The 19,610-nt window shown below is 38.1% G+C and overlaps 1 protein-coding gene across 1 annotated transcript in view; it reads left to right on the top strand.

The window, feature by feature from the left end:
• naaladl2 (N-acetylated alpha-linked acidic dipeptidase like 2) overlaps positions 1-19,610 on the top strand; it is a 341,685-nt gene that overhangs the window by 34,507 nt on the left and 287,568 nt on the right. Inside the window, exon 4 of the mRNA XM_085399238.1 lies at positions 13,788-14,055. Within this exon, the coding sequence (XP_085255364.1) occupies positions 13,788-14,055 (268 nt within the window). The remainder of the gene's footprint in view (positions 1-13,787; positions 14,056-19,610) is intronic.

The raw sequence follows: 19,610 nt of genomic DNA, 5'->3' as shown, positions 1-19,610 counted from the left end.
CAAATTATTCATTGCTGTCCCAACAGATATCTCATTAAGTATAGAGACTTTAATAACTGCTGATATTTACTTACTCTTTCTCTAGTTCCTCTAAATCATGAATGTGTCTTTTAGACCTCATTGCAAGGCTGTTCAAAGACCTTTTACTGAATGCTTCAATTTTAAACATGATTAATCTGTCTTCATTAACAGGCTACGTACCACAGGCCTTTAAGGCGGTGCTAAACTAGTACTTAAAAAGCCTTTACTTGAGCCAGCTGTCTTAGCTAATTATACACCAATTATTACTGGCTTTCCTTCTATTTCAAAAATTGCTGGAGAGTAGTTGTTAAAAACGTGACTTATAATTTGCAAAGAAATTGTTTATTTGAATAGTTTTAGCAGGATTTCGAGCGCATCATAACACAGACACAGCAAGTTTCTAAGGAAGCTCACAAATGATCTTCTTATGGCCCTTGACAGTGAATTCCTCTCTATGCTCATCCTGCTGTCCTGCTAGACCTCAGTGCAGCATAGCATGGCGACCACAATATTTTACTTCAGAGATTGGACCATATCGCTGTGAAAATACTGGCATGTCTTGAACACTTAAAGGCCTAGATGACCTTTCATTTGCTGCTTCTAAATAAAGACAAAAACTAAGGTTATTGTACTCATGTGTCTGGTTACTTACTCTGGCTTACCTTGGCCTTGAGAGAAAAGGAACAGAGTAAGGAGGAGGAAGAGAACAAACATTGCCAGTCCTTTGTTGGGACTGCTACTCTGGCTGTTCTACAACTGGTATCCTGTTGTCTTCACAGGTGAGAGCAGGTTCACATAATTTCAGGGAAGATGACCATCAGCTGCCTGTTCAAAGTGTTCTTCCCCTTATTACCTTTTCCTAGGATTTGAAGAAACTTCTTTTGAATTAAATACAAACACTAAACTGTATAGAAATAAAGGATCCCTACAAAGTCTCACATTGACACTGAAGATGAAAGCTGATCGTTACAGTAAACAAGTTATTTGAAAGCACTGTAATTTTTTTGGGAATACTTGCAAGCTGCTGTACAGCATGCACACTTATGGTGCAAACTCACGTTTTCACACCAACAAGTCATATAATGAATCTGCTGAGAGAAAGAAAAGCAAGTCTGTGTGAGTGCAGTGGACTCTTGAAAAGATACATCTGTCTAAATTCAAAGAAGAATATGTAATAAATGCTGTAGTAGCCTAAATGTGTACAGGCAGCTGAAAAGGTAAAGCCGTTATCATAACGTGAGTCATTAGCTTTGCTAGCAAGCCCACTCCTCTCAACACAATGAGTGGGAAGAGTTGGTTTATTAGTTTAAAATAGTTATCTCACCTCTCTGTTATTTTAGCACGCTAATGCTACAGAGCTTGAGTTTGGTACCCTTGCCTTGCTACAGTGTGTACTTTTGTCTTTGGCCGATATTAGCACAGTTTCCACCACCACCCTGTTGGCCAACAGCACCAGAGGCGGCCATTGTTAACCCGAGCTCTGACTGATTCGTTGTGGAAAGCTCATTCTTTATGATTCACATGTTTGATTTGGCCAAGACTTTATGCCCTTCCTGCAATCCTTACCATGTATTAGGGGTTGGGACAGGCACTAGGACTACACTAGCCGCATGTAACAAACTAACACTACAGCTAACTAACTACAAACTAACAAACAGCGTGCAAAATATGTTGGATCATTGGTTTAATCATTCAAATGTGCACAATTAGCAAAATTTTACCATAATAATTGAAGGAATATCATGAGATTCTAAGCTTGTTGTTTAGGTACTGAGCAGCTTCCTCTTCTTCTGCAGCCAATCACAACCTGACTTAAAGCATCCAGACACATAGGGTAGATAAACTATTAATGTGCTGACTTTAGAGAAGTTGTGAGCAGTTTAAATGTCACTGAATCGGCTGGTGTGTCAGCTGCTCTTTCGTTGCACCTGGCTGATATTGTCCATAGACACTTGTTCTTAATTCTGATGACATTTTAATTCAAATACACGTCTGTTATGCTACTAAAGACCACTAAAATAAGCTATGCTTCCATTTACAGCCAGCCTCTAATGACAATATGATAATACCCGCCATCCTATTTTGGAAAATTTCTTTTTTAACTTGACAAAAATTTTCACCCCATTTTTTCTTCTTAGTTTTATCTCAGATCAAATACATAAAAGTATATCACAAATATAACCTTCATTTTACCTACACCTCTGATGTTTTGTAGAAACATTTAATTTGCAAAGGCAACAGCTAATTACACACCCAGCTCTAATCAGCAAATGCATGAAAGATGTCAAAATATAAGTATCCAAAATGTTGGCAAAGGCAATTAATAATTTCAAAATGAGCAAAATTATTTGTGAATCTTAGTGTTACTCATTAAGTTAAATAAAAATGTCTTTCTTTTTTTTTTTTTTAATTAATGCATTAGGAATGATTAAGCTAACCTGAATTAAGAAGAGCTACAGCAACATCAGCAAATACTTAAAAGGAATTCTTCACAAAAGTGACAGCTGGTGGTGCAGTATTTAAAGAAAATTAGGTGACCCAAATCACCCACTATCTTACGGTGCAAGTCAGAAGGTTACACAGCATTGATGTGCTTTGTTTTCTGCCTAGAATCCCAGAGCATCCAAATGCACATCTGTAAACACAATAATAGTGTTTTAGCAGGTCACTGACCATCTAGCCCACATTAATAAGTGTAATGACCATGAACGCCCTATCTGCCTTTTGTTTATTTTAAAATGGTGAGATGTTAAGTTAGATTCATTTTTACTATCGTGCATTAACAATATGATGCTGCAGCAACCCCTGCAGTGTTTGTCAATAACACATTCCCTAGTAATGTGTCACTAAATAGTTTTATTTTATTACTGCTATTTTTTTCCTCCTTCTTTAATATTTGTGAATAGTGAAGGAAGTTAAGAATTTTGCAATTTGCTGTTGTACTAAGAACTGGAAGTGAACAGTGAAGCCTGTCATTTTTCACTTTCTATGTGTTGTGAATTTACAGTGTTAATAAAAGTAGTAAAAAAAAAATTAATTAATTAATTAAAGAAATGTGTGTGTGTGTGTGTGTGTGTGTGTGTGTGTGTGTGTGTGTGTGTGTGTGTGTGTGTGTGTGTGTGTGTACACTAAATATACATAACCTGTTATAGACATTCAGAAGCTATGTTATTCTTCATTTCCCTGGGATAATTCACAAAATATTACCATAAACATTACATAACAAAAATAAGCCGTATATTAGATTCATCTACTAGTTAATTTTATCTGTAGTCCGTGCAAACAACATTGATTAAGATAAAAATACAAATAAAGACCCAAAATGTAGGTAGAGTTATATAATCAAATATACAGGTCTGTACTTTAAGCCAGGATTCTGGGTTAGGCCAGCTAACTTGTTTTGGTCACTAGTAGAATTCTAGTGAACCCGTCTGCATGGAAGATGCCAACTTATCTTTAACCACTCTCCAACTACTCGCTTAGTATCAGTGAAACATACATTTTAAAAAGTATTAAACTTGGCAAACTAGAAAAGGAGACAAAGTTTTGCCCTATCACCACAACCAGTGTTGCACCATTTCACTACTGCCCGGTGAGTAGTTGGCAAGTGTTTAGAAATAAGTCTCTGTCTTCCTTTAAGGTGTTTGGTACTGCACCATATAACTTATTAGCATTTTCACCTTGTGACTGCCAGAAACCTCCTGCAACAACTTGCCGGCTGGTTAGGGAATACACATTTATCCCTTGTGACCAGTGGTTGCTAAGGAATTGCCGACCGGCTCTTTGTGGCTTGTTTAGGGTTAAACTTTGGTTAGTCAGCATCATGTGGTGTTTCTCTAATCATGGTAGCTTATGCTGCAAGTCTAACCTGCACTGCAGAAGATTATGTTGAAGATAAGTAGCAGGTATAAAAACATCACTTCCTGACCAATTAATTATGTTGAAAAATAACGTCTCTTTCCTGACACATTCCCTTGGACCTCAGTGGGCAAGTGCTTGTTTGGAGAGAATCTAATCCCCATGACTTGATGAGCACAAATGAGGGATAACGATTGCCAGTGAAGGAAACTACTCCGTAATGACTGCAAGTGATTTCCAGCCAAGTAATTGCAAATCTGAGAGCCTGAACTAAAGTCGTTGTACTTGTTGAGTTTACATAATATTTGCAATTAAACAGGTTTTTTTTTTACATTAAAAGAATACATAGAAGTAACACATTATTTTAATTGTATCTGTTATAATCAGATTTATCCATACCCTAATGATACTGATCCACAATTGTGTTACTTTAATCCACTATGTTATTAACATCTTTTTATTTTTTTCTATTTTCTAAGGTTGCTCATTCTTTGTAAAATATGGCACTCTAGTGCTAGTACTGGTCTTGGTTTTAGATTATTCAGATTCTTCAATTATTACCCCTTCTGTTTGTTTGAGCTAATTAATTAAAGTTGTGGAGAAAAAGTTGTTTCATAGTACAGGTCTCACCTCTGGCCCTTGCAAAACCTTTTGTGCAAGAATACTTGTTTTTTTTCTTCAGTCTGTATACAGTAGTGAATGCCCGGCCATCTGTTCGGGACCTCAAGCTGAAATGCATCTGGGTTCTGTGGCAGGACGATGATCCAAAGCCCACCTGTTAGTGGGTTAAGAAAAACAAAGGGGCGATCGTGGCGATCGTGGCTCAAGAGTTGGGAATTCGCCTTGTAATCGGAAGGTTGCTGGTTCGAGCCCCAGCTCCGACAGTCTCGGTCGTTGTGTCCTTTGGGCAAGACACTTCACCCGTTGCCTACTGGTGGTGGTCAGAGGGACCGGGCGCCAGTGTCCGGCAGCCTTGGGGTGGATGATTATGTATAGTGTAAAGCGCTTTGGGGTCCTTAGGACCAAGTGCTATATAAATACAGACCATTTACCAAAGTGACGACTTTGGAGTGGCCTGGTCAATGTCCTGACTTGAATCCAATTGAGATGCTGTAGCATGACCTTAAAAAGGCAGTTCTTGCTTAAAAACCCTCCAGTGAGGTTGAATTACAACAATTCCACATGGGATGAGCCAAAATTCCTCCACAGCACTGTAAAAGACTCATTGCTAGTTGTCGCAAACACTTGATTGCAGTTGTGGCTGCTAAGCAACAACTGCTGGCGACAACCAGTTATTAGGTTTAGAGGGCAATCACTTTTTCACATGGGGCCATTTAGGGTGAGATTTTTTCACCTCTATTAATAAACACCTTGAATTAGAAACTGCATTTTGTGTTTAGTTGTATTATCTTTGTCTAATCATTTAAATTTGTTTAATGATTTAAAACATTAAGTGTGTCAAACATACAAAAAAAAGAGGAAATCAGGAAGGGGGCACAGGCTTTTTCACACCAGCGTACATAATAATTTCTTAAGAACGCATGCATCTCCTGACCTGCTCAGGGTCAATCACCAGCCAGTAAGTATTGCATAAAAGGGACTGAGAGGTGGGAAATAATGAACGACAACACTTGAGAGAACGCATGTGAACTGACATGAAAGGAGCGGGAAAATCACAGTCGTAGAAGTATAGAGAAAAAATAAAATGAGCAAAGACTATTGGAATGGAAAAAAGGAAGCATATGAAGCAGAGATGAAGAAGCTAATGAGCAAGAAGAACATGGTAGAGTGAGCAAGGTATTAAGAGTGTGATTGTATTCAGCATTCAAAGCCATCCCACTGGGATCTTCTGAAGGGTTAATAATCATTGCCAACACATCGAGCTGGGCCAATTAACACACAGCTAGAGATCCACCATGACCTGGTAAATGAAGCGAGAGAAAGTGAGGGAGGAGGAGAGATTGATTTTGTTTATACAGAACTAAAGCACTGTCTGAAGAAAAAACTGTCCTCCTTTCAGTTGGTGCTATTATTCTTAAGTAGATTCCAAAATAGTTTTTGCTTAAACTGGGCAACATTGTACAGAAAGAACAACTCATAGCATTTGAAAGCAGCCTATGCATGTGTTCATATGTGACATGCACACTGTAAAAACATCAGGTTATAGACATTAATGTAAACAGAAGCTAGTAAGTTATTGGACTCAAGTGTACTGACAGTATCTGCTGATACAATGACAAATAGTGTAATGATTGGGATTTGGCTTTCTTGATGAATTTGAGATTGTACTGTCCGTAAGTGTCTCTATGCTGTCTAGCAACATGAGCCTGCTCAATCTGTTTGTAAGAGTTGACAAAAATCTGGAAGAAATCAGAAAAACTTTCAAAATGCAAAAATGCAGAGTCACGTGGGCTAATGTTCGGCCCTATTAGACTCTTTGTGTCATTGTTGTATGGAAATGTGTGAGTGAATGGCTTGTGTGTGTGTGTGTGTGTGTGTGTGTGTGTGTGTGTGTGTGTGTGTGTGTGTGTGTGTGTGTGTGTGTGTGTGTGTGTGTGGGCGTCTGTATATGTATAGCTTAGTCAAAGTGTCAGGCTTGCTGAGCCTTGGTCCCTGTGGGACATGGTTGTGGAGGATGGGGGTTCTTCGGCTCTTCGGCTCCTGGGGCCTTGGTGCCCAACTCCCTTGGTGGGGTAGGCTGCCTGTTGCATCTTGTGCTCTTGGGCTCTTACCCTTTGGCCGCAAGGACTGCATCTGGTGCATCCCTCCTCCTTCCGCTGGGCTGGGCATGCAGTTATCGTCGGGATGTGTGTCCTCGGGTCTTCTGTATTCTTATGGGTCTGCGGAACATTAAGGATCTCCTGGGTCTTTCTCTGTGTGCCTCTGGGTCCATAGGAGACATTATAGTGGCTTTTCATTCTGATTATCAAATACATTCCTTGATAAACACACATACACACACACACACACACTCAGCTAGAAAAAATATTTTGTCTTATTTTGTGGCTAAATGTCTTTCTTGCGCGTTTTATTGGTGTCCCCACTCTCAAATATTGTTAGGGCTTAACCTTACAAGACTGTGAACCTGGACTGCTGTTGTAAACTGATTTTATATGAATAAAATTGAATAAAATTTATACGACTTGTATTGTATTACATTGCACTTTATTGGATTGAACTGTAATCAGGTCATTTGACCTGCATACAAATATGCATAGAATCGTGCAAACTGTGTAAGGAAAAAAAAACCCATCATTCCCATCAATGTCACACAATCACAAGAAGAGATTCTGCTGATTGCTCATTTGCCACCTCTGGCCTATCGGTTGCTGGATTCAACAACGGTATGAGCTACTTTAGTAACTTCGTCTTCTACTTTTGTACATCCCATGCACCAAAATTACTATGGCGATATGCAGAATCACTATTTTACTATCACTGCATTACAAAATGACTGTCATGAAAAACAGATACATACAGGTGTGCCGTGAGTTAGGCTATTTTAAAATTTGATAGAAGCAATGACAGAGAAAGTTAGAGTTACAAAGAAATGGTTGTCATATTCAAATATATTTTAATAGATGTTGCAACCCTATCCACTAACACTGTAACTCAAAGTCACCAATATTTAAGCATGGAATTTGGTGGCAAATGTAACAATGAGATTTAGCTCTAATTCTTGCAATTGTCCTGTGAAGTTATTTCAGTGTGCATATTATAAGCAACTATGTTTATCCTACTTTCGGCTTCAAAAAAATGTAATGTGGACATTTCCTACCATCAAAATGCAAAGTGGTACGATAAGATCATCCCTTTAAAGTTTGGCATTCACCTATCACTGTTTTTTTTTTCTTTTTTCTTTTAATAAACAAGAACAATGAATCAGGTTGGCAAAACAGCCATATCTAAAAAAAAATGTTTAGACCTAAAGAGTGAGGCAATTGATAAGAATGTGTTTGCTTGAACAAGCAAATGGCTTCTATAGCCCCATATCTTTCAAATTAGAATCTGCAACTTGTTAGATAAACTAAACATTTCCTGCCACCAAATAAAAGTATTTTTATCCTTTTGCAATTGAGGTCCCATGGATGTCTGTCAGTAGCTTTTTTTGTTTTGGTTTTGGTTTTACTTGTATAGACAGCAATTTGTACATCAGTTTTTCAGCTGATGGCAGGCATATATATATATATGTACACACACCAACTAGTCAGACAAATATCTATATATATGTATACATGTAGTCCTAGAAACAGCAAAGACACTGTGCAAGACCCTTGAGCTTGAAGTCTCTGATAGGGGACCCACGCCTGAAAGATAAAGACCACCCACAGGCTGAGTGGAAATTTTATTTATTCGTCTTTTTTATAAATGAGCACTAAAAACTGACCAAGTTTTTTCCTTTCACTGTTTATTTGATGTATTTCTTTGGTTTGTTTTAACTTATTGATATGAAATCCTGATGGAGATACATCTTTTTTTTGTGGCAACACTGAATTGACTGAATTTTATTACCATAATACTGTATAAATTAGATTTGTGAAAGTCAAAGGGTGGGGTTAAATTAATTAATTAGGAAATGTCCAAATCCCAATACATTATTAGATTTGTATAAACCAGGATCATGATGGCTGTGAGTGGTTAAAACTAAACTGTTTTTCCTCTTTTTCTCAATTTCCCTCTTTCTAATCTCTTGACAGCCCTTATTACCAGGACTCAAAGAGCAAAATGTAATATTTTGTTCAGGGATGTGAAAGGTTAATTGTACAGTGTATGCGCTGTCCGCATGTGTGCATTACTATTCAGCAGTGTAGCTGAGCGCATTACCACTGGACCTATTTTACATTCAGTGAGAAGCGGTCCTCTAACTGCTGCTGTATTCAAAGACAGCTTCTCTTGGAACTGTGCCTTCATCCATCACTGACGTGTTGGACTCGTAGTTGCATTGCCATCCAATTGCCAATCAGCATTGTTACACGAAAGAAATAATTGACCAAAAACAAAAATCCTTGTCAAACCACAGAAATTTGTGTTTTACCTAATGGCTGGACAAAGCTGGGGTGAAAGACATTACAGATGCACTAATCATGGCAGAACTGGAACAAGCTCTAAGCACAAGAGCAACAGAAGCTAGAGTCTACCACCAAGTACTGGAAATGCTTCATCTCTGCTGCTCATTTCCAACAGACAGGTCTGTGAAGCAACAAAGCGTCACATATCAGTGGTAGTTTGACAGATTCATAGACAGACATTACCATGTAAACTGTCAGATTCAAGGACTGGACTGAAAATGAAAAAGCAGCCAATGGCTGAAGTAAAATGTTGAAAGACCTTTAGAGTTATTGTTCAATCCTCAGGAGCATAATAAATGAGGGCTGACTCTAGAAAATAATAGAATATTATGATATTAGTTTATTTAGCACTGAATTAGATCTATCAGACTAGAAATATTTGAAAATGTTTCAAATCATCTTTTCAACGTAGCCACAGAATTCACTGTCCCTGGATCAGTGATTTAACTCTCTGCTGTCTCTCTGATGTGCTTTGCTAATTTCTCCATCCTTACTTGATGTGCGTAAAAGTGCCAGTGATGAGTGGAGTCGTCTTTATTGGCAGCCTCTATCATCACTTGCATTCCACCTTAACACTAGCCCTGGCACCTGAATAAAGATTTCCTATCATGGAGCCTGAGCACAGGCGCCATGCTCTTAAAATGTGACAAATGCAAATGGGACGAGAGAAATCAAATGTGACTAACGTGTGTGGAAACAGAGAAAATCAATTGTCTCCTCAACAAATGGATGAGCTATTAAAATGATTGTGCTCTACAGGAATATATTATCCTCAGCAGCTGCCAGCAGAGGCAACAGCAGCTCATATCCCAAGTCTGCTTGGCCCAAGAAAGCACATCGAGCTCCCACAGAGGCAATTATATATGCAATATGCATGGGCGAAACATGTGATTTATCTGCCTGCTCTCATGCTAATAGCTCTTACATATTACCATTATAGCAAACATAAAGCATTCAATAAAAACACAAATCAAAATAAGACCATAAATGTATTCTTTGCCAAAGTTAATTTGTCTGGCTCTGTTTGAAAGGAGATGGTGCATAGATGCTAAAAACTGGCTTTGAAGAAGCATTGCCATTTTCCATCTTTAATAATAGAAAAGCTTTTGACTTGCATAGAAATTTAAGCTTGGGAGTTTGGGACCAGACTTTGAACTGTTATTTCAAATCAGGATGAAGAGACATTTCTCTTCCTCACCCCATTTGTCAGTGATATTGTGAATAAAGAATTAATTAAAGCGCAGATGCTTTAGAAGAGACGAGATATGAAACATTAAAAAAAAAAAGCCTTTCATGAAACAATTGCAGCTCGCTGAAGTTTGAATAAACAGTTTTTCATCAATCTCTGTGGGGTAGAGCGGCTTCAGAGGAAAGGATTCAATCCACTCATCAGATAAAGATATTTGCCAGCCCTCAAATGCGGCCATATTAACACTTCAAAACAATCAGAGTATCTCTGCAGGCGTAGGAAAGGTTACACAGCATGAAAATAACACAGATTTTCTTGTTTTTTGAAGTTTCTGAACAGCCTTTTAGAATTATTTGCCATAAAATAAATACAGATATTGTACACGATATCCATGCTCAATCCTATTAGTTGGAAGAAAATGTCAAGAAGAGGAAGAAGAGCCATCTGGCTTAAACAGGACACATCTTCACATGATATTGATGGGGTAGTAACCTTCTGAAATGACAGTTTTACTGGAGTCTCAAACATGGCTCCATTAAAGTTTTAATAAATTATATCACAAAATGGTAATGTGGCCCGCTGCACCAAGTGACCAGTGTCCTTTGGGAATGACACATTATATATTCGCTTGTTTGTCTTCAGGTTAACCCTGAAGACAACCCTGGGATTTTAGTGTTATGAAGGTCTGTAAGACAGCGGTCCTCAACCTTTTTTGTGTCACGGACCGGTTTATGCCCGACAATATTTTCACGGACCGGCCTTTAAGGTGTCGCGGATAAATACAACAAAATAAAACTAGTAACCGGTACCGAAAAAAGAAGATTTATTCATAACACACGTGAAAAGACCCAGGAAAACCGAGTTAACAATAAAAACAATAACAAAATAACGCTGAAAACCGATAAAAACCCTGAAGACCATACATTTCACACCTGAGCCTCAACTCTCGCGGCCGGTACCGGTCCGAGGCCCGGGGGTTGGGGACCGCTGCTGTAAGACAGTGTTGCTTCATTACATCATTAATTTTTTAAATCATTTTAAGACAATTTTATTGTTCTATACACCTTCACAATTATCTTAAAAGAGGGCACTGCTACCCTTTTCGTGTGAATGTGCATGATTCAGAAACCCTGGGTCAACTTAGTTGGCAACCACCTTTGTCTGACTAGTTGGTATGATTTTAGATGTTACTGTAAGCTAACAAGATAAGAACAATGTGTTGACACATAGCATATATAAATTTTTACCCAGCCAAACCTGAAAACACAAGCAAAAGTCCAGGTTTGCCTGCAATAAAATTAGCTGTGGCAGCTTATGTTGGAGTATTAACATGGATGGATGGTTTATGAGCTATAGTTATAATATTGCTTCCGCGGCTGATGTGATTAGCTAATTGCTTTCGTGTGGCCTTACAGCTTATGTTGTGTGTAGACACAGGTGAAACACCAGAGCCAGATGATGCTAATTAGGTTTATGCTCTTATTTGTATCCCAAAATTAATATGCATGTAGGACATTTAGGACCCTTTGTTTCACAAGTTAGCTGAAAACAGAAGTTCTGACTCGTTTCATAATGCTAGCTAAAAATGCTACTTTTACTAAAGGATCTGAATTTGGCTTTTAAATTTAAAGACAGATCAATGTGTTCTGAAAAATTGTGTTTGGTAGGTAAGCAGTAAGATGTCGTTTCAACACAGCTGTGTAGATTGACACATACAAGCAAACACAGACACACTCAAGTCACTTGAGACATGACGTATCGTTAGAATTGGGCATGTGTCCCAAACCACAGGGAGCCCTTCCAACAGCTTGGATTATAGATGCAGGTCTTCCACACACATACACAAGAAAACACAAACTAACACAGCAACACACACAATGCCTCCTGCTGCTGCTCCTGGCGAGCTATGTGACGTGGCCTGCTGACTAGAGAATGGCACAATTGTGTGTTTGGGCCATCTGCTGCTGAGACTGATATAGATATCACACACACTAAACACACAATCACATTCTGCAGGCATACATAAATGTTTCCCTCCTACTTACAGATAGACAAAACAGATATGTGGCCCATCTTTATCAAGGTTATCCATACGTTATTCTTATATTATTTAGCATCACTCAAGCCAAAAAAGAAATGTAGATAGATAGATAGATATTTTGTATGTTTGTAACCAGCTTTTGTTCAGTGCTGAAAAATGTTTCTTCAGCATGAGGATGAAATACCAGCCAGTCCAATCTGGAAATGTCTTTATTGCTGAACTTTAGAGTCCAGACCTCTCAGAGTCAGAACAATAAAGAGAGTAAACATCAGGAACCAAACAAACCTGAAGAGAAGACTCAAATAAGGCCAACGGATCAAGTTTTATTGACATCTCTTTCCTGCAATTAGGAAAACGGAAATGACAGACTGACAGCTCCTGTAAGGAGTCTGGGTGTAAGAAATGCTTCAAAGAACTCAGTCAAATAGAAGAAGTACATACAAAAAAGATCTGCTTTATTAATTGATAAAAAAAAAATAATGAAGCTCAGTTAGTCAAATTCTCCAAATGTTGAACTCCCTAATGGAGTTGGGTTTTTATGTGAACAAATACTTTAGTTTAAAGAACAATTTTGAAGAAAGGTCTTTATTTAAAAAAAGCCTCCATGTGAATGTTATGGTCATGAATGTCTTTCCAACTGTGAAATATAAAGTCGTAGAGGACTGCAGGCTCATGTTGCGTGCTGATACCTTTTCTCCAGTTCAAAAGCACAAAAAAGGAAATATTCACAGATTCATAGTTTTCGTTCTTGTGCACAAACGATTTCAGTCAGTTCCTTGAGAGTTGTACGGGTTTATCAGACTACATTTTTATGGTATTACAAATTTGATGTTCCAGGTAGCATCTTGAGGCAATTGTTTTTGTGATTTGGTGCTGTATAAATAAAATTGTATCAAATGGAACTGAAATTGCTGACAGTTTGATAGATTTTTATCATGTTTGGAATGGCATCCTGTTTAATCCTCACTCAGTTTTAACAAAATAGATTTTTCTACTGGTCCATGATCTCACAGTAATTCTGTCTGAAGAAAACATTTCAAGAACAGTCTGACTCAAATTTGGCCAGTCTCCCATTGTAGGTCATCTCTTTGAGGAGTGCTGCACCAACTCAAGATCATTAATTGGAGGTCCCACTTTGAAGACGTGCATCTGTAATTTGCACATGATCTTTTCCAATGTATCAAATTATCAACCCTTCAACTGGAATACTTTTGTCGTGTGAAGACAATAGTTTAGGCAACCAGATATCATGAGCTAAACTGGTAATGAGTGAAGATAAAAAAACTATATGTCTAAAAATAAGTGCAATTTTTCTGGAAGTGGTCCAGAGGTGCACAATGTAAAAAGGAGGATAACATTTAAAGCAGTTTTTGTTAAATTTTACAGAGAAATATAGATTCTTTACAGCTTGATAGTTTGCAATACGTCATTATAATTTCACAGCTTTTCACAGTATTTGTTCATGATTCATTATTAAGCAAACACAATCACTTATCAAGTAAGTTTGTTTAGGAAAACTAAATACATTTCAATGAACAGTTCTGGGAAATAATGGGATCTTGCTTTCTGTTTATCTCCAAAGTAACAAGTCTTTCTCCACTCTTTCTAGATCTTTTTCAAGCTTGTCAGATGACAGTGAAGAGTCAAGAGCCAGGTACCTTTACAGACAGTGGGTGGGACTTGGTTTAACTGATGTCCACCTATCCAATCACACTGTTCTGCTCAGTCTGCCTGGTTCCACACCCAACACCATCACTGACAGATCTAGCCACCAGTGTTTCATGCCAAACGGGACCCCTTGTGACCAGCGTGAGCCAAATGATCTGACAAAGCAGCAGTTCTCCTATGCTGCATACTCTGCCATGGGAAGCGTGCAGGTATGGTTGTGCTGTGTTGTGTCATGTTGACATTTCTTGAAACGAAGGCTGTGTAACCTTTCTGGTTGCTGGAACCCGGTCCTAGTCTTTCTCACTCCTAACCCCAGCCATGGTCATGAACAAAGGTCATGGCAAGAACTTTTAGGTTCTAATGCTGATAATTTGTTTAACCAAAGCTCAGTGTTGAACTGTTGTTTGATTTATTTGATATACTGTAACTGTCTAAACGAGAAGGACACATATGTTATATTAAGCAGCTTTTCTAATAGCAGGTTGTTTGAAATGCAGAAAGCTCCCAGATTTTAGGGAGGTAATGCATAGAACGTGGACAGAATAACTAGCTGTCGTCAGGTAAATGCAAGTAATTGATTTGTTAGACTGAATAGCGCAGTGTTCAAATCTAAAAATGAAGCAGTCCAATTAAGTTTGACAAAAAACAAACAAAAAAACAACAAAAAAGCTCATCAAGATTAAATTGAAAATTAAGGCAGATTCATTGACAGTCGATGGCCAAAACCCCCCAATTCTACTCAACAATGTCTTTATTAAGCTTTATTTTATTTTTGTATGTGTTTGATAAAGGATGTGCTTTGGAATACATTGTTTATACCAATTTTAACTTCTTTAAATGATGTTGTTGAATGAAAAAATTAATATATTGTATCTGCACAGGTAACTGAACAAAATGGAGTAGAGTCTTTAAAATGGGTCATACTCAAGATGTTTTTTTTTTTCTTTTGTTTTTCTGTATTTTTATAGAACCAAAAGGGACATTTTCTTAAAGGCTGTCCAAAGCCACCTCTTTCAGATAACCTCATTAACACACATTATTACATACACATTAGAAAGATAATAATACACTTGTACAATACAATAACACCAACACACTCAATGCAGAGATCTTAAAAAATGTTTTCATAGTAGTTGTGTCATGCACAGTGCACAGTTAATCTTTTTACCATCCTTCAAGAGTGTGAAGGTTAATGGAAGTCATTATGTATGTAGTCCACCCACTCTAGCTAGAAGACACACAGACATGCATACACAAAGCATACAGTCACACTATTTTTAGAGAGTTTTACTTCTCTGTATCCTGGGAACAGAGAAAGGGGTTGAAGGAGATGCTTGTTATTCCCTTGAGCCCCTGCCCGGCCTGAGGGCAGATGAAAAGTTGGAGTGATTCTTTGAATACCAAGTTTTCTTCTTCTTTTCTCCCCCTTCCTCTCCCTTCGTTCTCCTTTCTCCGCTTTACTCGATCCATCCAGCTGTCCACTCGTCGAAGTCTACCCAAAGGAGGGTCACAGTCATCCATCACTTTATTATTTCCTAGCTCTGTTCCTGCACGCTGCCTTGAATTAAGCGGTGGTTTGCAGGATCTAAACATGGCTTTCAGACAATTAAATATGGCATTTGTGATGGATGGATTGGGCCCAGAGCAAGTATACTGGACTAATAAGTACTGCTGTTGGTGGCCCTGTTTTGCTGGTGCTGGACTGTGTGCTCTTAAAATTAACAAGTTCAACTATTGTGTTAAATTTGAAAGTAAAATACAATAACAGCAGCTTGTATTATTAATTCTTGATCTGTAACAGAAGAAGACGATATCACCATGTTCATTATGTTGCTATAGGCAAAGTGTATTTCAGTGAAGGGCGTTGTTTACACAGCGTGGTTCACTGGACTGTTTTAAGTGGAAAAGAGGTTGTTCACTTAATAAGTAATAACAGAGAATGGCAACAGATGTGGGAAACTCTACGAGAGAGGGACCCAGTTGCCACAGGACCCCTAGGACTCGTATAGACCGAACAGTGAAAATACAATAGCAGTGTCCCAGGTGTCATGAACATCCATGAAGAACAGAAAATCCTTCTGGTATAGCACGCATTCACCAGAGGATGTTATCCATCAAGTGAAGCAAGATACCAGCCTCCCTGTAGAGCTTCAGGGCCATTCGGTCACAGCTGTAAGAACACAGTAAAACATGCAAGACAAGCATGCAAAAAAGTTGTTAGACAAAGTATCGACCAACATAAGAACAACTAAGAACTTCAGTTTTTTGCAATGCTTTTCTATAAAAGGTAAAATGTATTCTTGATTTTTTTACCTAAAGCTCTATGTGCTGTTTACTTATCCCCCCAATAACAAATTAGATCATCATTATGCTGCTTGAATATCAAACATTTTCAGTCAGTTTGCTTGTCTGAATATCTTTAAACTCTGCTTTAAAACTTTTTTTACTTTGAAATTGAAGTAGCTGTCATGTAAACTGGATATGATTCTACTCTTTCCTGATTTACTAGTAAATAAATACAAGCCTTGTTTATATACGTTCTCTCTGGAGTCAGTAGATTAGTTTCTAAGAGCCACATCATGTGAAAATTCAATAGATTTATAATGGTTTCTAAAATTGCCCAATTTATCTTATTTTACAGGGAATTAATCAACTATAAGAAAAAGCTTGCTGGACTGTTTCTTTTCCTGATATACTATTCAGGAATTATTTAAAAAAAAGAGAGAGAGAGAAAGAACGTAACTAACATAAATAAAAAAAATAAAAAAAATCACACCCAATTGTTAAAGAAAGGATAAGAAAAATGCCAGCATTTATTCATAAATGGAGCCTTACTTTTTCTGCAGTGTTATACTGGCCACCTGCTTTTATGAGGGGTTTTGTGTGTCTGTGTTTTAAATGAAGTTAAAATTTGACCATAGTTTTTTAAATAATAGGTTTTCTTGACATGAATTATTAATCGAATATGATAAACTGAATTCACTTCCAATCCACCGGCTGAGCAAACGTCAGTATTGAAAGAAACTTTATGCAAACCCACAGGCTCAATTATGTGACTCAATATCACACTGTAAAAAAGCTCGCTAATGCTTTATAAAAGCTCACTTTTAAGCCTTCCAAGGATAGACTGTTGGGAAAAGATTCTGACTAATTCAACACAGGTAGAGTAAAAAATACTCGTCCTGGTGCTTTCCCTTTTCTCTTTTCACTTTATCATCCTTTTTTTTTTTTGTCATTTGTATGAATTTTCCTTTCCATTGTCAGTTATACACATAAGGATACAAACATACACTATATAATGAATTACTGGAGTAACTGGAGATCCAGGAATGCATTTGCTCCCAGAAAGCTTTATAAATGGCTATTCTGTATTCTCAGGCAGCACTGCCATGGTCCATTGCCTACTGAACTCTGACCAAGGGACACGTGCATGCAGTTAGGGGCTGTACATAGATACATAAATGTACAGTATTACTCAAGGTCTCAAAAAAAGAAATGTTTCAAGTGTGATCATGTCTGTCCTTTATAAAGTAGCTAAATTGAAGGTGATGGCTGTAAAGATTGAAGCCAGCGCAGCCTTAATCATCAATCAGACTTTTGAGGTACGGCGCTACTAGTAGTGTCTGTGAAGGTTTTCAGTCATCCAGGTCATCGCAGTCAAAGGAGCTTGCAAAGAAAAGCGTCTTTAAGTTACTTGAAGACGTCTTCAAGTAACTTAAAGACGCTTTTCTTTGCAAGCTCCTTTGACTGCAACTAGTAGTGTTTTCTTTACAATTTCACAAATTTTAAAAGTGCTTCATCATCATTGTTTTAACTCAGTGATTTACATGCGTTTGAAGTCATTCTTTGATTGGGGAAGGTTAGGTGTGTCTCAAAGTGGAAAATTCAACAAAACGTGAAAATCGTTTCTTCCTAAACCACTTTCTAAACAGAGAGGCTGTCAGAGGTTTGAAGAAACTTTCTTTTAAAAGTTAAAGTTTGGGGAAAAGTAATGAGAGAAGAGAATGCAAAAACACCTAGTGCAGTTTATAAAAAGAATAAATGGATGGTAGCTCACACCTCGTTGTTAATAAAGAGGAGTGATGCCATAGCAAAGCAGATAAAGTGGACTATGACAGCTACACGCAAGAATCTAATATTTCTTTATTAACTTTACCTTAATGCAGGTAGGATGGAGAATGATACACCCAACCCCGGGTGAGATGCCCTGGGGCAAGAGCTGACATCTCCACTGAGACTGCTTGAGATGTAGAGGCGTTTGAGAGTTTAGAAAGAGTAAGGATATAATGTATGAAACATTGCCCTTTATGAGAAACTACTTTTGGCCTTCTGCTGTCAGAACCAGAAGGAAGAATGGAGTCAACCTTTCAGCTACTACCAGACTCACTTGATTTACTATACTGCCGTTGGACCACAGGACAATGGTGGGTTAATAGGGATGGTCATAACTGCTGCTAGAGGACTCCCACTATGGCTCGTTCTGGAGATGCAGATAGGAGTCTAGTTCCTCTTAAAGATTTCTTTTCAGAAAAACATGTCAAATAATTTGTCCCCTGCCAACAGTGAAACCTTGAGCTTTGTGAAGTATCTACGTTGATGGTTTACACACTGTAATTTCACAGAGGGGCCTCTCAGGGTGCTGTTACAAGAGATGTTTGAGGAAACTGGCAAGAACAGCAGCTAAGTTGATGGCAAAAATGCCTACATTTTAAAAAACTAATAGAATATGGCTTCCATCTGTGAGGAAAAAACATGACATTTTTTGTTGCTTAAGGCTCACGTTGTTAGTTGCTGTAGCATTATCTTTGCCTATACCAGTACAAGCAAGACTTTGCATTCAAACAACCCCCATTACAATAAAGTACTATAAAAGTTGCACGTGTTAACAGTAGCTTAACAATATGTCATATGTGTGCTTCTAAAAGTACACAGACAGTAAAATTATATGTATGTATGTATGTATATATATATATATATATATATATATACATACATACATACATACAGGGAGTGCAGAATTATTAGGCAAATGAGTATTTTGTCCACATCATCCTCTTCATGCATGTTGTCTTACTCCAAGCTGTATAGGCTCGAAAGCCTACTACCAATTAAGCATATTAGGTGATGTGCAACTCTGTAATGAGAAGGGGTGTGGTCTAATGACATCAACACCCTATATCAGGTGTGCATAATTATTAGGCAACGTCCTTTCCTTTGGCAAAATGGGTCAAAAGAAGGACTTGACAGGCTCAGAAAAGTCAAAAATAGTGAGATCTCTTGCAGAGGGATGCAGCAGTCTCAAAATTGCAAAGCTTCTGCAGCGTGATCATCGAACAATCAAGCGTTTCATTCAAAATAGTCAACAGGGTCGCAAGAAGCGTGTGGAAAAACCAAGGCGCAAAATAACTGCCCATGAACTGAGAAAAGTCAAGCGTGCAGCTGCCAAGATGCCACTTGCCACCAGTTTGGCCATATTTCAGAGCTGCAACATCACTGGAGTGCCCAAAAGCACAAGGTGTGCAATACTCAGAGACATGGCCAAGGTAAGAAAGGCTGAAAGACGACCACCACTGAACAAGACACAAGCTGAAACGTCAAGACTGGGCCAAGAAATATCTCAAGACTGTTTTTTCTAAGGTTTTATGGACTGATGAAATGAGAGTGAGTCTTGATGGGCCAGATGGATGGGCCCGTGGCTGGATTGGTAAAGGGCAGAGAGCTCCAGTCCGACTCAGACGCCAGCAAGGTGGAGGTGGAGTACTGG

This window comes from Rhamphochromis longiceps, linkage group LG23, assembly GCF_057381845.1.
Source record: "Rhamphochromis longiceps isolate RC_006_pf linkage group LG23, R_longiceps_female_GT1.1, whole genome shotgun sequence".
NCBI lineage: Eukaryota > Metazoa > Chordata > Actinopteri > Cichliformes > Cichlidae > Rhamphochromis > Rhamphochromis longiceps.
This window is presented reverse-complemented; position numbering and strand designations above follow the sequence as displayed.